The sequence below is a fragment of the Lepisma saccharinum genome, chromosome 3 (assembly GCF_977018435.1).
Source record: "Lepisma saccharinum chromosome 3, izLepSacc3.1, whole genome shotgun sequence".
Lineage (NCBI taxonomy): Eukaryota > Metazoa > Arthropoda > Insecta > Zygentoma > Lepismatidae > Lepisma > Lepisma saccharinum.
Genome location: NC_139231.1, coordinates 34,226,747 through 34,252,235, shown reverse-complemented (window position 1 = coordinate 34,252,235; position 25,489 = coordinate 34,226,747). Strand labels below are relative to the sequence as shown.

At 38.2% G+C, this 25,489-nt stretch overlaps 1 protein-coding gene and 1 non-coding gene across 2 annotated transcripts in view; one reads left to right on the top strand and one right to left on the bottom strand.

Annotated features, from left to right (window-relative positions):
- Nucleotides 1–25,037, bottom strand: part of LOC145985509 (collagen and calcium-binding EGF domain-containing protein 1-like) — a 62,663-nt gene extending 37,626 nt beyond the window's left edge. The window contains exons 1-3 of the mRNA XM_083119581.1: nucleotides 24,953–25,037; nucleotides 16,528–16,662; nucleotides 1,430–1,555 (exon numbers count right to left, since the gene is read on the bottom strand). Coding sequence (XP_082975707.1) covers nucleotides 1,430–1,555; nucleotides 16,528–16,662; nucleotides 24,953–24,966 — 275 coding nt within the window. The 5' untranslated portion in view covers nucleotides 24,967–25,037. The remainder of the gene's footprint in view (nucleotides 1–1,429; nucleotides 1,556–16,527; nucleotides 16,663–24,952) is intronic.
- Nucleotides 8,736–8,851, top strand: TRNAL-CAA (transfer RNA leucine (anticodon CAA)). Its single transcript has 2 exons — nucleotides 8,736–8,773; nucleotides 8,806–8,851. It is a non-coding gene; the product is annotated as a tRNA-Leu (tRNA).
- Nucleotides 25,038–25,489: the final 452 nt, after the last annotated feature.

The following is a 25,489-nucleotide window of genomic DNA, read 5'->3' as shown; positions in this document are numbered from 1 at the left end:
ATTATTATTTTTTCTTTTAAGTCTTGATATTAAGGGATAAAGAAACATATGTACGTTTCTTTAACGTTAATTTATTGCCATTCATTTGAAACATAAGAAGTAAACTGAGAGCGAATATTGCGAAAGGGGAAGGGGCGAAAGATTGATTGATTGATTGAATTGGTGTTTTAAGTCCACTTTGTGCACAGTAAGGCTACTGGACCTACAGTTTAAAGTGGAATCACCATGTGCCTCCACCGGGTATCGAACCCGGGACCCCTTGGAAGGGGTGAAATAAATTCACTCTTGATGATATTGGGGGATAGAGTGTGCCTTGTTTCTCCCAAGTCGATGCCTGTATATAACCTCAAATCAATAATTCTTTGAAATTATTTGAATGTGTTAGTGTGATGAACTTTATATATAAAATATACTATCGTATATTATATCGTATACTATCGTAACAATTACGAGCTAGAATTCCTGAGAATGACACTACATTGCAATTTTTGTAGTTTGTATTGTCTGCGTAGAGTAGCGATTGTAAAGAATGGGTAGATTACGTGGACATTCTAGGACCAGGATAGTTATGCACTTAAACTACCTAAGATATGCACGCAAATATGCACTAAAAGGCGCACTTTAGAAAAACACTTAAAATTTTTAAATGTTTTCTTTCGGTTACAGCAAAAGCCCTACTTGTAAACAGATATTTGTCCTCATTTCACCTCCTACGGTTTAACATGTAATAAGTTACAGTTTTGAATACTTCCACACACACTCTTGTTTACTTTACACTGCCGTATTATGAATAAAAATAATACACTCCTCACAGATGAGGATTGCACTTATGTATATATCAAAATTGAAAAATCCTCTTTTGGGCAATAGCCTGCCCCTGCGGCGGAGTGGTTAGCACATCACTCATCCCCATCTTCGCAATTAGCTAAACAGTGGCAGAATTGCGAAGTAAAAAAAGGAAATCAATCAATCTTTTCGACAATACTATCTTAATATTCAGAAAAAAATCGTTGTACTTCACAAGATACAATTGGATAATATTTTAAGGCTAACACTTCAAGATCGACTACAGACTGTCCATTGCATTGTTGTCGTTTCTCCCACAAAAAGAGTAGTTGTTGAGTGTTCCCGCGAGGACAATGAGAGATGTCTTATCTCCTTGTTTTGTTAATGAAAGCGGAGACTATATAGCTGTGACGGAAGAAATTAGGAAATTATTTTATTAAGAAGATAATACGCCCAACACACAGGCGTAAAATACAATTTTAGTAGCGATTGTTGGCTCTAAAATATGCAAGAAGTTTTACATAAGTTTATATATGATTCATACATGCATAAATCAAAAAACGTTTAAAATACGCATTGCATATTCAATAAGCAATCTACAAGACCGTTAGTTACTCCACTATATGCGTTCATATTCTCTTACCTTCCAGCTATCAATATGTATCCTTGACAGCAGTATCTTCGGAAACAATCTACCCATGCACCGTTAGAATGGCATTTGTAGCGCGTTGTAATGATATTGTCCGACGGACACTGCAGGGGCTCTGGGCTACAATAAAGATTAAAAATGTTAATTAATGTTTTTTTTAAAAAAATAGAAACGTGCTAAGCATTCTTCCAATAATCTTCTTAAACACAATGCGTAATTGAAATTTTGAGTTTCAGAATCGAAAATTGATAGATAGACGTATTTTTAATGAAAATGTCACAGCACTAAACCACTATAGGGTCAATCCATATGAAGTCATACAACATGGTTGCTTGACTATTTTTAAAAAAGTTTATTTTTTGTGTGGTGTGAGCCTCACATGTTGACAGTTCAGAACCACTGTTATTTTATTTTTACTATCACCGATTTGAAGATGGCGGGCATTTTTTGTATCATGGCGCGCATCATTTTCTCCATTCATAAGCATCAGCGGTAACTTTTTTATCTCAGCTCTGGTAAGTCCTACGACAATGAGACAAAATCTGTGATGTTAAGCACATTATAGGCTACAATTATATTTCTGTGCAATTTTCTAAATATTATTCCTTCATAATAAATTTTATGGTCAAAATTGTGTATTTTAATCGCTCAAAATGACATTTTTGGACATTTTTTTAGGGGGAAGGCAGTTTATTTGACACTTGAATTTTTTTGTGCAAGTATCTGTGTACCAATAGTGTGTGCCAAAATTATGTGAAGCTTGAGACTTCAATCCTTTTTTTTCCTACAGGGTCATAAACATGTACTTTTTGTTAAAATAATCCAAGTTCAGGGTTAAATATCTCTGGTGGGCAGTTGTTTAAAAATCTGAAATTTGTACACAATACAGTACTCCATGATAAGTAACTTCAGTAAAAAGTTTGAGTTTGAGATTCAATTGGTTTAAGAGATACAAAACTTGTGAAAAATTAAATATTTTGCATTAAATATGGTATGCCAAATTTCATTTCTTCTTAACAATTTGTGTTAATTGAACGTTTTTAGGGCATCACCTTGAAAGTTCTCGCAGGAATATCTCCAGAAGAAGTCTTGAATTTTAAGTTTGTTTTGTGCACAGATAGGCTAGTTGGGGCTGGCCCAGCAGGTTAAAATGGGATCACACTATTAAATGCTTGAAATGGACAACGATGTGCGGGGTATCTCCAAGGTAGAAATATCTATATCTATGTCCTATTTTATAATTTATTATTTGAAAACATAGGAGCATTCAACAACTGAACTCACGGCTCGAGCAAACATTCCCTCATCTAAAAACTTCCAATTCGAACACACTCTCCAGTCTCCACCAGTGTAATATCGAACCCGACACACCTTGATTACATGGCAACGAAGTTACCTTTACGCCATCCGGGATACGACATGGTCTTATGCATCGTGCATTATGTAATACAGTGTTGAACTTCTTTCCTTGAATAAGAAACTCGAAATCTGGTCCTGAGATCCCAAAGAATACTGTAGACATCTTAGAACTAATTATCTATTAATTAGTATTAATTATGAATTATATCTAATCCTTGGTATTTGCTGCTTGTAATATGAAGCTTATATTACACAGCGCTTCACATTGATATTTATTTCCACAAATCATTTTTTTCTGTCATCCAGTGCTCATTTTCTGCGGGTAGAGTTGGCAACACTCATTCAACGTTCGCCAGCCCCCGCGAGCACAGCTTTGAATTTGAAACCGCCAGTTGAGTTGGACAATAGACGTGGATAGACAAGGGTCGAAGGTGCAGCGTGATGTATGGAGGATGCTTTGTTTTGGACTCGTTAGCAACGGCAGTGGGTGGATGCAGTTTAATGCACTGTTATTGTAACCTATAGCTGCAAAATTAGTTATTTCGCTCATGCTTTCATTGAAGAGAAGATTATATTAACAGTTGAATATTTAAAAGGTAAAAAGGAGAAACTTAAAAAATATTTGAAATATATTTGTTGGTACAACCGGTACAACCCCCTCCCCTCTACACAGCCTGCCATCTAGCGTGCCCACAGAGAAGCAAATCGGCAACGTAGTTGGGTGCACTGCCAATAGGTGTCGCTAGTTTCGCCCGTGACGTATTAAGACCACAATTTTTAACATTGAGTTAACAAGTCTCTCCTAGTAGTTTTAGTAGTTTGTCTATGGTCTCTACAGCACGGGCGAAATGCTCTCGCCATACGCTGGCGTACGGAGCGGAGCACCTGATTGGTTCTAGGGGCCATGTGACCTTTCCTGCCTTCCGATTCAAGGCGCTGTACTTCCGATGTAGACGACAGAAGTATTCTACCCGGTTTTTCGTGCTCGTGCTGTGTGATGCTACAATACGCAATATTGACTGACGTATCTTTAATGACCACTGCATTGGGTAATTTATCGAAAGAACAGTGAAGTGCATTAAAAATTAAAAGAACAAAACAGTTTTTGTCAAACAAGTTGATAAAGTCCTCGTGGTAGAAGTTCAGCCTGTGGCTGCTCTACCACCTAACCCACAAAACTATTTATTTAAAAAATATATTTTTTCGTTAGTATCTACTGTACGGACGCGATAAGAAGCGGCGTGCAATCAGAACGCAGAACGGCAGAACGTGACCAAATTCTGTGTCCTCGTTGGTTGCCATGTGGCTGGGGGGTTTCTACGTTGCCACGTTCGCGCAAACAGGCGGACAGGCTAGTCAGCTGTTGGCAAGCTCGGGCATTCTGGCAAGCATGAAACATTTTATCTTCCTGCTCTGCACAGCAACCGAAAATCTTTAATGAAAGAACCTTTGTTGTGTTTTTATTATGGTACATTGCAAGCATCAGCTACCGGCATCTTTTTACTTAATGTTGTATCGTATCACAATTACCAACAAAAGAAAATGAGTCGTGTGTTATGAACAACTGTGGCAAATCGTTCTCCTTTGATTTCATGCCGCCTCTCTTTGCCTTCTTTGTCACGCCGCGATTGTTGAACCTTCAGAACTTAAAAATGAAATGTATTTCTTGAAATTAGGGCAAATTACGTATAAACAAATAGGATCTACTTATTAATCATAAAAATAAAAGTAAAATAAATAATTTTCTTAACCCACTGCTATACAAATTACGTACAACTTCGTTTCGTTAACACATTTTTAATTATATTTTGAGGAACCTACAAAAATTCACCTCTAAAACAGAATTTCACAGAACTGAGTTACTGTATTACGGAGAAGAATTTATCAAGAACAAATCAATTGTGTGTGAATTGATTGATTTGAGATGGTGTTTTAAAGTCCACTTTATGCACACTACGGCTAATCTGGAATGGACCTACAGTTGGAAGTGGGATCCGATCCACTATGTGCCTCGACAGGGTATCAAACCCAGGACTACTTGATTACAAGGCGACAACACTTACCCTACCACTGTGCCATCGGGGAGGCACATGTGGGTGTGTGAAGTGAGATAATTTGGGAAGCTATATGAGAATACAGGCTCTGGAAATACAGAGTTCAATAAATTACAACGAAACGCTTGGCAATTGCTCGATTTCCTTAACATTAATGATACATTTGGTACATGTGTTATTAATGCTTTGAGCTACCTGTATGTAAAAACATAAAAAATGAATGAAAGAACAGAAGTAGTAGTTAAAGAATCAGTTGTTTTTGCTTACCGGCTACCATTGCAGTGGCGCTATCCCACGATCATCTTCATTGTTGGTTGGTAAAGGAACATCTTCGTCTGAGCTACTACTGTCACTGCTGTCTTCCCGCCCAAGTGAAATTACAAAATCCTCCATTTGCTGCTCTTCAACTCCCTCCTTTTCTCATGCTTCGGAAATAATCTTCCTTGTGTGTTCTATAGCCGAACGCCACCTATCTGGTGTCACATCCCCGATAGCCTGTTCTGTCAATTGCAAAATTTTAGACGGTGTAAAAGGTGGCAAAGTGTTCCTCTGTGCTACCAGCCCTTTGACCTGTGCCCAAATAAGTTCGATTGCATTGTACATACAATGATAAGGCGGGAGACGGACCACCGTATGTCCCGCTTCTTCTGCAAGCTTGTCTATTCGATATATGGGGAACTGGGGTTTGTGTAACATAAGGAGCTGCAGTAGTTCAGCCTTCCTCATGCTCATATCACATGCTACGTTATGGCGTTCCAGCCACGTTATGATAGCTTTGCGGGATGACATCGTGGGGGGCTTGTCGACTTGTGTTGAATGGTATGGCGCATTGTCAATGATTATTGTCTGACCAGGAGGAATATTTGGCAGCAGTTTGTCTACAAACCAAGAAATGTAACCCTCAGCGTCCATTTCTTCGTGGTAGTCACCGCTTTTCCTGGATTGAAACGCCCACAAAGCTCCTTCCACAAACCCGTGAACCGAGCCAGCATGACACACAATAATACTCCCGTACGTTCAAAATCATTTCTCTTCCCTGTGTACCAATTACTTTCTTTCTTCTTTCCGACATTGCAGTAAAATTTATCCAAACAACTCTTACTTACAAACACACACACGAACGCCCGCTCACGGACAGAAGTTAACGTTGTTCCTTCAAATACGAACAGAGTCGGAATGAGAACAATGGAAGTGTCCCGTTGTTTACTGTTTAACCAGATGTTTAATCCTACACGTGTTTCTGTGGGCTCGCGACAGCCTGAAGTAGGTCAATCCGGCAACAGCGCGTCGCTACCAGAGTGGGTTGTTCCACGCCGCTTGCTAGCGCGTCCCGACAATAACTGCCTAATATTGTGCCAGTGGAAATGTTTAGCATTCGTTTCAAAACTCTTAACATCGTATGATCTCTTGACAAAATTATTTTAAAATGTTTATCAGCATTCTCAAGATACAATAAACAGTGGCATCCACCCACCTTCGTGTCAGAGTGTTTTGCACAGCACGCTAAGACGCCAGAGGTTTCCGGTTCGAATCCCGGCCTACGCATGTTCTTTGTGAGTGTCTCTTCATCAATATCATCACTCATATTCATATTTGCGATTAGCCAAAAGTGGTAGAAAGCGAAGTAAAATAAACCAAATCAATCAATAGTTGTATCATCCACAACAATGAAGTCTACTGTTGTTCTAGAATTACTTGCGTCATGCCGAAAGGTTTCCTTGATTATAAAATACTGTTTTGCTACACATGTGTTACGGTGTACGGTGTTTCTGACTTGAGCAATCTAATTAAAAATGGTATAAAACACCAGTGCTCCAAGTATTTATTGCACACTGAGGCATCTTATTTTCTAGATAATCAAGCATGGATCGTGTTTTATCGGAACCGGCTGACTTAATGTAATAAACACAATGAGATTTTAAATAGACAATACATATGTCGGCTAATTCCATAAGTAAACTCTTAAGCAAGAAAAGAAGGCCTACCCTTCCTTCTAACTTGGCGTTCCCATCCGAAATGCTCATGCTACGCCACTGATGGTTGCACAGTTCGATCGGGAACAAATTTATTGAGTCAAGTATCACTTCGTAGGTTTCCGAAGGACGTAGAGACACGAAACCTGTTGATACAAGCAGAACGAGAAAGGATTGGTACCCGGAAAGGATTTTTACGACTTGCATTTTGTTACAAGCATGTTGATCGTTTATCTGCGTATTGTGTTGTGGTGAAAAGCACGCCTCTTAGTGAGGTTTCAAACCAAAGCGACACGCGACAGCAGTGGTTCGTACCGAAGTGACAAGCGACAAGTCTATAAATAAGCATTTACCACTCATGGGAAATCAAGTCTCAGGCGACACAATACACGCCATTGGGAATCTGAGCGACACATGCAGTTTTTGTCGTGTCGCTTCGGTTCGAAAAATTTCATTGATCACTGAGGATTCACTTTATTTGAAGTGGCACGGATATTACACACCGAAGCGACAAGCAACAGCCCTTTTACTCTAAAGGAAACAATTCACCTTGCATACGAGTACAACAGAGCGAGGCGACACGATGTCTGGTACTGAGAAAACAACAGTCCAGTCCAAGCGACACGTTCATTTTCTTGTGGTGAATTGGTTCGAAAGGAAGCTTTCAGACTGCAGCGATACGTGTCTCTTGGAAATCAATATTAAAAAATAAACAACACCTTCCGAACGACAAATTGCAGGTGTCGCTTGTCGCTCGGACTGGTCCGTTTTATCAATACCGTGCATTGTGTTGCCCCGGCCTGTTATTTGCGCAAGCGTGACTGGTGAATGGTTTGCTTTAGATCGAATGCTTCTGTGCGAAACCCCGATATCGCTTGTCGCTTCAATCTGAAAACTCCCTTGTTGCTTGAAGTAAATTCGTGCAAGTGAAAGTGGCATGCCATATCATAGGTTTCCGTAAATCCCTCAGGCGGAAAGGCGACGTTGAAAGCATAGATATTTACTAGTATTTGTTATGTGTTATTACTTCTGCAGATTTGTTTGCAAAGATTCACTTAAGCATACTTTATAGTATAATAATATCACTTGCTTTATAGAATTATCTTTCCCTCACTTTTCCATTTACAAAATAATTAAATATATCTAAACGTTCGTCGTGTGTGTACATGAGATACTTGTATGTACGTAGATTCTGTGGTACGTAAGAATGCTATATTAGTGTGCTATACAACTGGCGGCCACAAAGAAGACACGTCATATTTTAATAATCTGCTCTGCAGTTGATCATCCGACGGATTCTAGACGTCCAGTCCTTCATAGTAGAACTTTATCAAATACCTTTCTTGACTATCGTCGCATAACTGATGAAAACAAGCGCTCATTTCTTACTTCGTATGCCGGTGAATCTGCACTGGCAACAACGGGGACTGGCCTAAACCGGAAGTTCCGGGGGGACCGGGCAAGACCTTACCAATATTTATGTTTACATTTTTAACACGGTCTATTGTTTTCCATTATTATTGAGGAATAATAAATAAACATCAAGAGGCCGCCTGGAGGATTTTCCGGGGAAGAGCAAGCAAATCACTTGTTCAAAACTCTCCCTCTCCCTCTGCGAAATACAGCTTGAATTTGGAATTCTACATTTTTAAAGTCTCAACTCATAAGTCCCCTTGTAATGATTAATGGAATATTATTGATTAATGGAATGTCATAGAAACTGAAATTATATGCATGAAAAATGTGTTATTTTCACTTTCACCTGATATTCTCTTTCCGGAACAGGCCGCGGCTCCTTCTGTATGGACTTGGGAGCGTAAACACGTTGACTTGGCCTTGGCCAATGGGATGACGGAGGCGTTGTCCTTCCCGCTGATAAAGATAACTTCGCTGTTCGAAAATAACTCGGCATGTGTCAGGATGGCCGAGTGGTCTAAGGCGCCAGACTCAAGCGCAAGCTTCGCTGGTATCAGCGGCTGAGGAATTCTGGTCCTCGTATGAGGGCGTGGGTTCGAATCCCACTTCTGACATTAATTTTTTTTGATTGTGAAAAACTAGTATTGTGCACAGTTCGTTAATAGTGTTAATGTAAAAGTCTCTTTGGATTATCCATTCTGTTTTTTACCAAGTTTTCTTCTTGTATTGTTACGTTCTCGGTAACCATTTACACAGGGTCGGCGCGAAGCACCCACCCAAAAGTTCCTCTGCCAACCCGATTGCCCACCTGAACAATTTCAAGACGTAAGTGTTTAGGAAAATATGAATGTTTCAACAAGAAAAACTATATTCTTGTCTTGACTCCGTGCATATTTTTCTTATGAATATTGTCGATACTAGAAAATGTGTCAAATTACCCTCTAAGTTTCGCTCATTCACTGTTTTTGGATTAGTTCACTGAGTAAGATAAGGAAAATCGTTAGAAAATATGTTGATGAATAATATCTGTCAAATTTATCTCTTATTTAGAACTTGAAACATGATCCGGTTAATACTTTTGTGGCTAGAAGTAGTCCAATATCTGACTATATACAAAGTGCACATCTTCCGAAGTGGGGAGTACAAAATCTTACAGAATCGAACAAATATCTTAAAACAACCAAACACTTAAATAAAAACACTTACTTCCATGTGGTATGAAAAAGAACTTCGATTCATGACAAGGCTTTCTTATCCTAGCGTTTTGGGTAATGGATGTTTTATTTCGATAGTATGATAATAATCAGAGTGCAAACTTCATATAAAGATTGAGGGGGGGGGGCGGAAGATTGACAACAATACTTTTTATACATAATGTATATACTTCTTGAGGAATGTGGAGAGCTGAAAGTGCCTTTCCCTTCTAAAGTCGACGGCTATGGTGATCATTGTAAATATACAAAACTTTTTGGAAGACAAATTTGATAATTTTTTTTATCTAAATTAATTTCCACAATATAGTAAGCAAGAGTAATTGTCTTCCCAAGGGCTATGCATATTTCTTGATTGATTGATTTGGTGTTTTGAGTCCACTTTATGCACACTAAGGCTAATCGGCACTGGACCTACAGTTTAAAGTTGGATCCGAACCACTGTGTGCCTCCACTGGGTATCGAGCCCGGGACTCCTTTATTACAAGGCGGCGACGCTACCACTGCGCCATCGGGGAGGCCCTATGCATATTTCTATTGAACCCTATCTAGAAATCTCGTTTCCTCCATTAGCCAGATGAAGATTTACTTCAGTAAGTGATCTCTTCTGTAATGGCATCGACTTTTCGATATTCATTTTGCGCAAATTCCTTTATTTTAAACATTTTTTCAGTGATATCGTGTGTAAAAATTTTCGTTTTTATGCTGCGAAAGTTTAATGCAGACTGAACAAAAAATGTGCTTTCCTTGTGTTTTTTAAAACTTTCACAATAAGGCATTAATTAAATTCAACGATTTCTATGCAGTTAGGCCTATCAATTTGTAAAACCCCAGTGAGCAAAGTTAAAGGATCATGCATTAACCCTCATCCAGGAAGCATCACTCTTTCAAGTTTAAAGTCTTAATATTAAAACTGCAAATTCAAGATCATTCACTTGAATTATGGAGAAACCAAAAAAGAAGAAGAAGAAAAATCTTCACTGTTGTCGGTGTTCACATACTTGCTGTTGCCATCCTTGAATATATAATGTACACACAGCATGTCTCTTTTATCTAGAGAAGAAATAAGGTATTTCCTTTTATGTAGGACGTTAATAGTGGCAAATAAAAAAGGACAGTTGAAATTTGTGGAACCCTAAAAGTAGAATTTTGGCATAACTTTTTTTCCGTATCTAAAACGCTAAAATTACATTTGAGTTTTTTGAGTTTTTTCAAGTAATGGGGACAGGACCTACACTTTGAAGGGGAGTCCGAAGCTCTATGTGCTTCTACCGAGTATGCTAAAATTACATTTCAAATATTTTTGCTGCTAGGTGGTTTCCTTTCATGTAGGACGAAGCCTACCAGGGATGCTGCCGGTTTCACAAATATAATTATTTCTTGAAACCTAATAACTTTTGCTGCTTCTTTCATTGCTAAAGAATATCTTCCCTGCGTTTCATAATTTTCGCATGAATTAGAAAAGTACAGCACTACGGTTACACAGTGTATGCTACGTTCACCTAACATAACCCTACAGCTCTACAGCACCTTGGCGGGCCTTGGCTTACCTACCGACTGCTGGTCTCCCTCCCACACTGTTCCTCCGTCACCTGTTATAGCGTGGAGATCTTAGACCAGTATTGGGGTGACGGGTGGTCAGCCCGTCGAACCCCCAGCCGTTGTAGGTCTTCTCGACCGGGTTACCGCTCACTCATTCGGAGCTCCCCAATTTCCTCACTATGGTGGGTTTATACGTAGGCCGAATAAATTCCGACAAGAGCCGGATTCGAACCTACGCCGTCCCGCAGCGAACGATCTCAAGACGAGTGAACGCCTTAACCCGCTCGGCTACGGAGGAGGACTTAAATAGTGTATAGTGGTAATTAATTACTTAGCAGGATTATAAATATTGTGTAATAAATTGTAATATACGGAGAATTTTTCTCCTGGGGTTTCTGCTCTCCCAACTTTTTCAACTTTAGATGGCGGATGCTGATAAGGCATCAGCCCCCCCCCAAATAAAGTCCTGGCTACGGGCTTGGACCAAGACCTGCCACTTGTTTTTTTCAGTAGTTAATGAGTGGAGTGAATAGAGAGAACTCAGAGGAGAAATTTGATTGGAATAGTTTATGAAAGGATTACGCGCATATGTATGTGTGTGTGTGTGTGAGAGAGAGAGAGATAGAGAGAGAGAAATAGGGTACACAAGCAAAGGAAAAAGGTATGTAAAGAATAAATAAGAAAATATACAGCAGCAAAGGATTGGATTGATTTGTTGTTTTAAGTCCACTTTCTGCACAATAAGGCTAATCGGGACTGGACCTACAGTTTAAAGTGGGATCCGAAACACCATGTGCCTCCACCGGGAATGGAACCCGGGACCCCTTGATTACAAGGCGGCGACGCTACCACTGTGCCATCGGGGAGGCCCAGCAGCAAAGGAAATGGGGAAATAAATAGAAACGGAATCCAGAGGGGAGAGAAGGAGGAGAGGGAGAGAATGCATGTTTGTGAAACTCAAATACATATATACTTTATATCTGTCAACCCTAATTTATCAATATGGATCCTGCCCACCCGGTCAAAAATTTCTGGCGTCGCCACTGCATTTACGATACGATAAGAATTGTATCGAGACGAGATTTGGCAATGTCTCGGTTTCGTCTCGAGTTACAAATGTCTGTCCCGTTTATGGCCGGATTTACCTCCTTGCCGCCCCATACCGTTTATCAAGAATGAAAGAAAAAACATTATTTTCTGTACTACCTTATAAATTTAAAACAAGCAATCGTGCCGCTCTAGGCCTGGGCCTATGACGCCTATTGGGAAATCCGGGCCTGGTCCCGTTCATGATTTTGTATCGGTCTCGAGAAATATAAACAATATGCACAAAACGTCATAGCCTATAGAGGTAATTAAGGCTATGAACTCTCTAAAAACGGAATTTTATTCTGAATAAATATGCGACAAAACCAGCACATGTTCATAAATAACTCTAATTGATTGATTTTGTAATTGATATAAACAAAATATTTGAGTTATCTATAATATTATATATATAATATAATGAGGTAGATATTCGCTTGACACGTCTGAAGAACTCGCACAGTAAAGTAAATTTGATTGATTTGGTTTATTTAACTTGTGCGAAGATGAGGATGAGTGATGATATGATGAAATTTGAACACCCATGCCCAGGCCTGGATTCGAACCCGGGACCAAAGTAAATTTGACTACACTAATTTTTTTCAATAGCTTAACAATATTTCATTTCGGAGAGGGGGAGGGGGTGGGTGCGCAGCTTAACATTTTTTTTATTTCGAGAATTTTTAAGACTTGCAACTCGCAGTCATTCCCATAAAATAAGTTTTCCTACAAAAGTACATGTTTTTGTTTTTTAAAAATTTATTATTTGATTTATTATGAAAGGTTACACTATTTCGAACATTTCCGACAAAACCAGATTATGATAGGTGCTATCGTTCCCGAGTTATATCAAATCAGAAATGTCTAATACAGCAGACTCATTTCAAGGTGGTGTTCGTCAGCCCGCAGAAAATATCTCTACCTAAAATATCAAAATATATATAACAATGTTAAAGAAAAAGTAAAGTGCTCCCCTGTGCTTAGCACCACGCCATGAAGGCGTATAGGGGGTAACGCCCCACACTTTCTTGATCCGGTCTTGAGTGGGGGCGATGTGATCAGCATCACGCCCCTGACCGCCTTTATCCCCCAGGGTTTCCCCCAGGTACCCATATCATTCGACACTGGGCGGGCGCCGGTGCCGCTTCCAACGTTAGAAAAGTTCCTGGATTTGAACCGGTCGGGGATCGAACCCGGGACCTTTAGCATGGCAGTCAGACGCGTTTTTTTTCGTTTTTTTTATAAAAGAAAATTCCCTCTACACGGAGGTATCCCCCACCATTCACACTTGTTCTCATTTTAACACTTTTAATTCTTACATTTTTCTTTATTTCTTTATCATCTGGACAAACACAAATACCCATGCCTTACCCGGGACTTGAACCCGGAGAGTCTCTGAGCCACCGCGGTAATGGTATCAAAATGAATCCTACCAAGTATTTTGCTTTCATCAAATAGTCAATTATTCGGGACTTCTCCGCCGGACTGTGATAAAGATACACTTTTTGTACTACCGGTATCATCTATTTTAAGATACATTTTATGTTACCTACATCTTTCATTACAAGTACCTGTATATTAAAACATATATCTTTTTCAAGCTTATAAACTAGACTACAACTTTTTTTTAAAACAATTTCATGTCACTTAATTTATCCAAAAGTTATTTTTAAAGATGACATTTTAAATTACGGGTAAACCACTGACATCAGCGAAAAATCAAACAGAACCTTTCTTGTAGCCCATCTAATGAGGATTAAGACTGAAAAAAAGATAATTGCTTTTAACAATTAGTAATGGAGATATAGGTCAGGAACTGATAGTCTGCGAATCTGGTGTTGTTGGTGGGGAAGCACCAGGGAACGGGGCCGCTTCTGGGATTTTACACTCCTAGTAGTGTTCTAACATCTGACCGACTAAAATTAAGCTTTTACGGTTTTTTACCCATCATTAACTGGACTATATTGAGAAAGTGTTTATTTGGTATTACAAGAAACAATTAAATGAAGAGAGAAGAGAAGATATATGTTAAGAAGTGGAAGGATGGGAAAAAGGTAAGTAAAAAGAAATAAAGAAATAAGAGACGGAGAAAGAAAATAGACAGACTAGAATAGAAAATGAAGATCAGTAAGAAAAAGAGCTACAAAGAGGGAAAGATTGATTTGGTGTTTTAAGTCCATTTAATGCACAGTACGGCTAATCAGGACTGGACCTACAGTTTATTGTAAGATCCGAACTACTATGTGCCACCACCGGGTATCGAACCCGGGACCCCTAAATTACAAGGCGACAAAGCTACCACTGCGCCATCGGAGAGGCACGAAAAGAGGGAAAGAGAAATATAGACACATGAGATATAGAGAATATAGAAAAAAGAGAGAAATGAAGAAACGTAACAAGTCGGAGAGGGAGTGAGAGAAGCGGGAGAGAAAATTCTAAGAAAGGGAGAGAGAAATATAGAGAGATAGGGGTAAGAAATGCAGGAAAATAGAGAAAAGAGAGAGAATAAAGAACAAAAATGGAGGAGAAACAGAAAACAATAAAAATGATCATGTTTTCATGTTTTGATAAGGAGCATGAAAAAGAGATGCTAAAACTGAGAAAATGTCGAAACAAATAAATAAGATAGATAATTTTACCGATCCGATATGTCTATAGCTAAATATCTTACAATTTAGTGTAACGTTGTTACAATTTGAGAATTTTTATGGATATAAAAAGATAATCATCTCCAGTCCTTGCTACTTAGAAGAAAGTGTCTAAATATGCAGTTATTTTGCATTGGTTCATCTGGTAACATATATATATTAAGGAGGTCAATGGACCATAAGGTTCTTCAAGACTTACGTGATTTTTTTTTTATCTGATCCGTAGAATATCGGTTATCGGTATCGGTAAATTTTATATCGGTACTTTACCAAAATTTCATATCGGCCCCATGGACGTCCGCAGGATTCTTTCCAGGGAGGAGCAAGGAAGGTATGTTTTCCAGGTGGGCAAACAAGGCATATTTTCCCAATAATAGTGTTATTCCCTCAAAAACATTGCTTAAATTTGAATTTATCATATTCATGCAATAATTAACACATATTATTGTGACTGAAATGAAATTATATGTGAAAAATATATAATTGTTGGTTGACTTTCATTTTCCAGGGAGGGACGTGCTTGACCCCCTTCCCCTTCCGGACGCCCATGATCGGCCCATCCTTAGAAAGAAGACACAAATAAAAGGTAGAAAGAAAGACTACGTGTAATTCGTATGGTGAAATTGTAACGTGAAAACATGGACGAGTGGTGTCGTGAAAGACGGCAGATTAAGTGCCTGTGCAAATTATCCTAGTGCTGGGGGTGCATTATGAGAATTCTCTTAACTGGGGGAAAGCATCACACCATGTTTCCCCACTTTTCCCTGAGAAAAAATCGTTCGGAGGTCATTTTTTTTTATTCCTGGGGTATGAATTTCCGTAAAGGTGTGTGTAGAATAATGATTTCTGTAGAATAACCCTTTGGATAAGGTTCCCATAGATAGAATCATGGTGGCAGATGCTCAGTATGTGTCAGGATGGGCGAGTTGTCTTGTCGACCTCCGTGGCGGAGTGGTTCAGAAAGCGCGCTGCGACGCGTTCGAATCCCGAGTGAGACATGGATATCCATTTACGATACGTACACGATAACTTCGTTGTTCGAAAATAACTGGAGCGTTTGCCAGGATGGCCGAATGGTCGGTCGACCTTCGTGGCGGAGTGGTCAGTACAGCGAGTTACAATACCAGGTGTCCCGGGTTCGAATCCAGGATAATGTGTGGATGTATGTGTTGTCCTAAATTAGAAGAATTGAGAATGTTGAGTAAAAAAACTGATGAGAAAACAGAGTAAGAGAATGGCAAGGGGAAACTACAGCTTAGTGGTTTTCCATTTTAAAAAAGTCGGTAGATTGTTATGAAAAAAATGGCCTAAGACGCCAGATTCAAGCGAAAGCTTTGTTGGTATCAGCAACTGAGGAATTCTAGTCCTCGTATGAGGGTGTGTGTTTCTTTTCTTTCGTTCCAGAAATGTAAGGAATACATGATGTGCGTTACTGACGTTAAAGTAAAAAAAAACCTCTTTCGTAGGCGAACCATCTTTATATTTGCCTGATTCTCATTTACATGCACCATGAAGTTGGAAACCCATTTATTCGACTCTCGATCTTGCTATTGAAGGTTCCGGATTAGATTTTTATTTCATTTTCTGAATTTTAGTCTTTCTTTCTGCCACTTTTGTTTAATTACCAATACTATCCTTGTAGAGTAAAATCAACGCTTTTATATTATTTGCTTAAAGAATACACAGAATGTTACGTCCATAAGTACCCATCTCCATCTCTGTTTTATCAATGTAGCTAACTCGATAAAAAAAGATGAAAACAAGCAAAAACATTTACAAGAAAAGTCCACTGAAGTCACCTACCTTTCCACTGCTTCCGTTTCATCCAACGTATCCAAGTAGTACCCTTCCTGATCCACCACTAAATAGGAACTGGTGTTGATCTGTGACCACTCCAAAATCAGAACGTTCAATCCCAGCAGAGACAGGTACAGTCGTCTGTGTTCAAAGTAGAAAATTATCTGTAAATTATTTTAAATTGTGGATGTAATACCCGCGTTTTTCTTCTTTACCGATGTTAAAAACAAATAAATACAGAAAGACGATATAAATAACAAATATTTGAGTTTTCCGTAGAAAAAAACGTTAGGTTAGGTTAGATTGAGTGAGAGCAGGCTAGCTTAGGTTATGATAGCATGGGAAAGGATAGGTTAGGTAAAGTACTGTGTCTAAAGAAATTTCTTCTCGATTAAATACTAACATTGCTGAATAACAATAATTAATCGAAATATATACTTATTTAGTTTTATGTTTATTGTACATTATTATTATTATTTGATATTCTTGTGTGCAGTACACTTAGGCTTACATGATTGATTTTGCATCCCTTATAACCAGAGCTAGGAATTTTAGGTGCAAAATATTTGCCAATAAAGGTGCAAAAAAAGGTGCCAATTTTTGTACAAAAAAGGTGCTAAAATAGGTGCTAATTTTCAGATGTAAAATTTATTGTGAGCAGTGCATATGATTCAACTTTTCTGGATAAACACATAGAGTATTCCTGTTTAAGTGCAAGTTTTTTGGCTTTTTCTACAGCTGAGGAATCACTAGGTAAAGCATCTAAAAATTTCGATATTGTATGGAAATGATTGCAAATATACACTGCAGCTTTTAACCATGTACCCCATCTAGTGAGGATAGGAGAGGGTGGTAGTGGAAGTTTCGTAATTTCTACGTACTTCTGTATTCTAGAAGGATCCTTTTTCAGTATTTTCTTAATGCTAGAAACAAATTCGTTCCCATATGTATATTCATCTTTAAGAGCTTCACAAACTCGATGCAAAGCATGAACAATGCAATTCACATGTTTTAAGTTAGGATACATATTCTTCAGATTAGAAAATGCAGCTAAAATGTAAGAACTAACCACACTATCATATTTTACGCCCTCCGGCCACAATACAAAACATGCATCATTGAAACTTTGCATTACACTTGCATTATCTGTTTTGCCGAGAAAATAACTTTTTAAAAGCATGGGTTTCACTTGATGTCCATTGAGAGGTGCTACTAAAATGTTCAAAACGTACCTGTTTTGCCTATCTGTGGTTTCATCTAGTATGAAATAGGCTGGATGGTCAGCTACTACTTGCCTGATCTGCGAGATTTTAGCTTTATAAAGAGGCTGAAGGTAAGATTTCCTTAAGGTGCTCTCATCTGGAACTGACTTCCAGTATATTTTTGCAAATATGATTTCATGACAGGATTGTTAAGTTTCGAAAAAGGTATTCCACACGCTATAAATGTCCTTGCTGTCTCACTGAAAAATTCATTTGTATTTCTGGAACTCTTAAGATAAAAGCACCTCACCAATCAGGGGCGGCGCCAGAAATTTTCGACCGGGGGGGCAGAAGCTCCTTATTGATAGATTAGGGTGGGCAGTATAAATGTAAGACCATATATAGTATATACGTATGTGTATGTAAGACGTATGTATCACCTCTCTATTACACTACCGATTTTCCTCTTACTTCTTTTTCCTTTCCTTGTTTTCCTCTTTATTCTTTTCTAATCTATTCTCCCATCTTGTTCCATTTACTTTCGTTTTGTCTCTGATGGACACAATTATTTCAAGGAAGTGTTTTTACCCATGCGCAGCCATACTCCAGCCATACATTCTAATCACATTCTTTCATGCATGTTTTAATACAGTGAAATAAATGTGAATTAGGTTTAAGCTTGTGTTGCAAATACAAGACACATACTTGATTTTATGTATTCGGCGACAATGATAGAAAGTGCGACGGTAGATAATCGTGAAGTTTCTCGTAATTTAAATGCATGTTCCTGAGCATAGTATTTTCATCGTAGGCGTTTTTCACTGAAAGAGTTTTCTTACTCCTTGGGGGTCACTTTCCTTAGCTTACAAGGTTTGTACAACTGAAAAATCTATCTGAATGTTTGTAGTAACGGCGATTGGGTGCCAACATTTGAGGGGCAAGGACAATATACTTTTTCTTGGTAGAAAAGGCTTAGCATAAAGAGTCCATAGTGCGGGAGCAAAAAGTGGCAAAATGTGCAGGGGGGAACTGCATCCCCCACTTCCCGCTCCTCCTAATCACCGCCACTAAATGTTTGGATTAAAATGAACGTCTTATTGGAAATGATTTAAAAAACACACGGAAATCAAATTCTTTGTTCATTGTCCATGAAGTATTCCTAGGCTAATGAAAGGCTATTTTGACAGAATATCCCTCACAAACAAGTAAGATCGAAAAATCTGTTCAGAATTGAAGAGATTATTAGCTAAGTTGCTATTCATTTTCTGAACTGTCATGTTACTAATGCGGGAGAAGCAATACACGTATGGTTTGTTACATGAACATATTTTTTGAGGTAACAAAATGATTTAGGACACAAAGAATTCATCGAAGTTGATCACCGTGCCAGTAATAATTCATCTATTTTTCATAATGATTTGGGTAATTCGAACGCACTAGAATGTCAACCTCTATCCTGTGCAGCACACCCTGGAAACTTGATTCTTTCAGGCAACGAGTCCCTGGCGCTTGGAACCACTGTCAAAGTAATAATTTATGAGGGTGTGTATTTTGAGTGTCAGCTTGTGTTTGTTTTCGCCTCTTCGTAACTTTAAATCTAATCACCATTGAACCTTATCGTCGTCATTATCAAAATTAGCAGAAAAATGACTTTAACCTTTAAACAGCCAATGGGTCATATATGACCCATAGAAAGTATAGGCGAAAACAGCCAATGGGTCATATATAACTCATGGTGCCGATTACAACATTCACGTGCTTTTAGGACCTTCATACTTGTATGTGAGGTTGTAAACGCTGACAGATGTTGAGAAAAGACTTTGAAATGTCATGTGGAAGAAAACAAACCCCCTCCCCCTTTCTCTAATATGCAAATTAGCTATTTTTAGCCAAAATGCAAATTGTACATATTGCGTCATATTTCAGCCTGTATGAGAACTAGGGACTTGAAACAAGTTCCACTTTGTTGCAAAAGGTCTACTCTTTGAAAACAATGCAAAAGTTTGCGCCCTTTTCCCAAAATAATGGGAGAAGAGGGGGCGAACGCCAGATTTTTTCATTGAAATTTGGTGACTTGGCCCCTCCCAACCCCGTTTTTCTCACTTGGGCTTTCTGAATTGTACACGGTCGCGTGCTCTGATGTTTTTGCTTTCAAACAAAAGTTATCCGAAGTAGATTGCTCAAATAGTCTCCGAGATATACTAATTTATTCTCTAATATGGAAATTAGCCATTTTTGCCAAAATGCAGGATTGTACATATTGCGTCATATTTCAGCCTGTATGACTAGAGACTTGAAAGAAGTTAAGTTCCCTTTGTTGCAGAAAGTCTATTCTTTGAAAACAATGCAAAAGTTTGCGCCCATTTTCCAAAATAACGGGAGAAGAGGGAGCGAACAGCAATTTTTTTTTTCATTGAAATTTGGGGACTTGGCCCCTCCCAACCCAATTTTTCTCGCTTGGGCTTTCTGAATTGTGCACGGTCGCGTGCTCCGATGATTTTGTTTTCAAACGAAAGTTATCCGAAGTAGATTGCTCAAATAGTCTCAGAGATGTAACGTTTTTCTGAAATAAGTGTAAAAATTTAAAAATCGCGCGCAAAGGCCGCGGCGAAAGAGGGGTTACTTTCGAAAACCGGCTCGGATGTTTAAAATATAACAAATCAACCACAACTTACTCTTCCAAAAATGGAGTTGCATTAGTTCATACCTCTTAGAAAGTTGAGATGGTAGTTTCAATTGCACAGCGTTTCATTGGTGGATCAAGGCAGCTAATTTCGTGAACAATGATGTTGTTTTCCGAAAGTCTCAAATATTTGTCTCAGGCAATCACCCTCCTAAAATGGACACATCTTCTGTGGTGATAAAATGCCACGTTTGGTGCGAGTTCTTTCTGTATATTTTTTCCCCAAAGGCATTCGCATTATAATGAAGACGTCCTGTGTTCGACTCCCCCTCCTCTGGTGGAAGCACAATGCACACTGGTTCCACGTTAAACTGTATGTTTAGTCCCGATTAGCCTTTCTGAGCATAAAAGTGGATTTAAAAACAAACTAATAAAATCGTCTTCTGGATACTTCGTGACATACCTTTTTTTTCTTTACTTCAGCTGCATCTACAAATTCTGTTGACATTTTCGGCTGATTCATATGGCAAAATTTATGTGTGGGACGAGGATTTCTAAATAGGATAAGCCACTCATTAGCAATTGAATAATTCTGTAGCTTTTTCCATACATAACTAGTTTATTAAAATTTATTCACTGCAGTATTGTAGTGATTATTGTGAATCCTTCTTATTAGTAGAATGAATATAAAGTTGATATTTCGCATACCATATTGATATTTGAAGATAACAAGTATATAAAAATTGTAATGAAATAAAAAAAAGGACACTTCTGGAATTTTAATGCCGAGCTAATTGCCGGAGGAAGTAAAACTAAGATGATGATTTTATTTGTTTATTTAGAGATTATTTTAACCATACCCAGACCGGGATTTATATAAATATGTGGAGGCCCGGAGCTGCAGTTCTCAAGTTCAATCTAAATTCTGATCTAATCTTGATCATACCCTGCATAATTTTGAGCCTCCTAAGCTACTAACTGCTTTTATTCATGGAAGTATTAATTTAATCACAGTTTTTGTTTCAATAGCTCTAGTATTTACTTTCACTTTCTAATGACAAAATTGGCTTTTTATGGTTTGATAATATGTGAATATTTCAAGCATAGATAATATTTACAAGTAAAATATACATGTTATGAACACCAGAATACAGTTATTTATCGAATTATTCATATATCTCCAAGTATATGTACTTATTGAATTTGATTGGGTGGGCAATCGGGTGGGCACAGCAATTTTTGGGTGGGCGCTTGCCCACCCGTGCCCACCCCTGGCGCCGTCCCTGTCACCAATGAATTGGTGTCGCTTCCCACCTTTACCATCTCATAGTTCTTTATTCCTGACGTGCTTCCCACTTTGTAGATGCTGCACAACCCGACTGCGTTGGTGTTTATCATCAACAGCAATAGAAATATCACACACATCACACCTCAGAACAGATCCATCACTCTGAATGCCATCACCGCTTAACTGTTTAACAATGTTCTGCAGTTTCCCAACATTTACTTTATGTTTTGGCATGGTGAACAAGCAAATCCGATGCATCGATCACAGACTGCAGTTACCTTGCTCGCTGAGACGGGAGAAGGAAATGAAAACAAAACAGCTTTCCTACAACAATTCGTAAACAATACAGCATAGGACAAAAAGAGCACAACTTCTAGCAATTGCAACGCATCATTGTTGGCACTGTTTAAAGTCTGCGCGCTTACTACATGAACGTCCAAGAACTGAAGAAAGCCGATTCATTGTTGTGCGGTAAACAAGAATCACGTGCCAAGAAGCCGTGCCTCCAATGTGGGTGGGGTTAAACAGCGTGCGAGTTGTATTTAAAAAAAATGATAAAGATGCAAAAAGGGCGAAAAGGTGCAAAAGGTTCTGAGATTGTGAAAAGGTGGAAAAGGTTCGGAGATTCTGAAAAAGGTGCAAAAAGGTGCAACCGAAACACCATGAGTAGAGTTCAATACGTGCTTATTTTGGGGATGAGTCACTTTTTTTGCCCATTTTCACACAAAATAATTTAAGGTGCAGCACCTAAAATTCCTAGCTCTGCTTATAACTATACGGAAGTACTTCTTGTCCTACACATATTAACAGTACATTTTATTATTATTTTATTATTTACCCGTGGCTCTACAGCCCGTAAAGGCCTTTGCCTATCTCCCGACTGCCAGTCTCCCTCCCACAGTCCTACCTAGAGGTGTGGAGTTCTTCAACCGATAATGGGGTGACGTGGGGTCAGCACGTAGACCCCTCCGCCGTTATAGGAGATTTTTATGACCGGATTACTACGCTACTCACTCACCGAAAACCCAGAGACTGAACCCAGGCGGACTCGAACCCGTGTCGTCCCGCAGTCGGAGACCAAAGCACAGCGCCTTAGACCGCACGACCACGGAGGAGAACAGTACAATGTTAATTCTTTTGTAAGACATTGTATGCTTAGAATCAGATAAAACTTTGTAACTAATTTATACAGGCGACAGACTAATATACAAGATATGTCAACCTGTAATCACTATCAAGCGATTACTTCTTTTGGTAATAATCTTGTTTTCAAAGAACCGATCTCCCTGGTTATCACGCTATGGGTCCCGGGTTTGAGTCCCGACCATCTAGCGTGGGCGTTCTTTGTGAGTGTCCCTTCATCAATTACATCATACCATCACTCATCCTCATCTTCGTGATTAGCCACAAGTAGCAGAAAAAGCGAAGTAATATAAACCAAATCAATTGTTTTGAAATAATGTCAATCATTTATAGTGGGAGTGTAAATTATGGTTGTAGAGTTTATAATACACATATTATCAATACATGAAATACCTATTTTAGTTTTATTCATTTGTAAATATGCTGCCTGTGAATTTTCGTAGTGTGAATGTATTCCTATCTTTCTCTCTTTTCCACTTTTATTCTTTCTTACAACTTTTGTTTTCTTTCCTCTGTCTTTCTGTACTTTATCTCTCTCTGTCCTTCCCCAATCTTCGTACGGTTTGTTTTCCCTTGTCTTCTCAATTTCTCTCTCTCTCTCTCTCTCTCTCTCTCTCTCTTCCGTTTCACTTACATTCCTCTTCTTCTGTCTTTTCATTACAACTCTTACTATTTCTTTCGTCCCCCTCTCTCTATATATTTAATCTATCTATCTCCTCCGACACCTTTTTCCCTTTATCGCTTGATTACATATACATACACAAAAGAGACTATTTTCGAACTGTTAATAAAACTACTGTTCTACTTTTATATATTTTTTTCAATTTTGAACACTTCATAATCTGCATATAATTTAAGATAAATATTATGAGATGCGACATAACGAAAGGGAGTGTTATCTAGTCAGAATCTCCCTCTTTTTTGGATTTCAGGGCAATATAATTAATTCCCTCCATTTTCCTATTTACAAAGTGCCTTTAGGTAATTGAACTTCCTCTCCCCATTTAATAACTTCTGGCTATACGTAACAGAACATTCTTTAAATTTGAATTTGTCAAAATAAGGTTAAAAAACAACTTATTTTTAAAAAATTTGCAATATAGGTATTCAGTGTCGTTTTCATGAACATAAAGACTGAAATTAACTAGGTATATTCTCCACAGTGTGACTTTTATTAATGTACTACTAAGTCAAAAAAGAAAAAGAAATCAATTAGATAACAAGATGTTATCAACTTGTCTAGATTGACACAAGGAAGTTGAGTAACAAAATTTAAAGAAAAGAAAAATAAGACTGCTATTAAAATTTAGAAAAATAAGAATTTTAAATGTTGCATTAAAGTTTGTCATTCTATATCTGATCAGTATGTTGTCGATGATAGCTGAATTTTACATCAGTGTTTGTTACAGCCGACAACAATTAGTATTAAATACTCGTATTAGCTATACATTTACATTCGCCCGAAAAAAAAAAAACAATCCAGTAAACCTTTACTGTCTAATTTAATTTCTAATCTGTCTAATCTAACGTAATTTAATAGGTTCTTCGCTCATCAAGTCTAATATTTCTACTTGGTCTCTTTCGTGAGCTATGTATAGCTAACGTTTTCTCCCTTTCATTTCATCATTTACTGTCATCTTCATCGTCACGATTGATCTGGAGAGGTGGGAAAAATAAACTAAAATAAATCTTGAAATTAAGACACGGGTTATGTAAGTTGGGCTATACATATTTTTCACCTTGGACATAATGAAGCTTATGTAGTAATCAGCATCACACTCCGACAAGTTTCCCCCATCCAAGCTCCAGAGAGGCAGAGACGATGAATGATATATTACAAATGAGCACCAGTCCCGAAAATCAAACCTTCCGTCTCACGTGTGACAGTCAGGCGCCATATCCAAAGGAGCGCCTGAGCTAAAATACAAAATACCTATATTTGTTACTTTAACTTCTATTTTATTGAATTTTTGCATACTCGTAGCTAAACATTGTGCTAAAATTTCAAGATATGGGCTTGAATTTTTAGAAATGGATGATGAAGTATCTATTTTAAACAAGCGGAAAGAGTTGCAAGTCCATGTTGACTCTACACAGCATTACAATTTCGCATATAAGTGACTAAGTTTCATCTGCGCATTACAAACAGCAAATAAAATATCGAAGTGTACTTACATTTTCGGTAACATTGGCCTTGGAGAAAATAAGCCACAAACACCAAGTTAACGATCACATAGAAGCATCCGTATTCTTCCAAAGATTCCTCTTCCCCCATATGAGTTTTCCCAAATACGACACTGCTACACACACGCGCTCATTCATTTCAGAGAACAGAACCCTTTTGTGTGATGAAGTTCTCATCGGGCGCCATATAATCTTGCCCAATGCCTTTCACAGAGCAAGCAAGCACTTCATGTTCTTAATTTTTGTTTGAGAAAAACGCAAGATGAGCATTCTGCGATGCTACAGCATATGCTTTGGCATTTACCATGGCCGTATGAGGGGAGGGTTTAACGGGTCCAAACCCCTCGCATTGGTTTAGTAAACAATTTGCATTTATCTTATAATCTTATCAATATTTGATCAATTCACTATATTGCTTGAAATTATTTTGATAATGTAACTTATTGCTTAGAGCAGTCAACAGACATATTCTTCAAGTACAACATATATTATTTTTATTTACAATCTCGAAATAACTGTTTCAGAGTC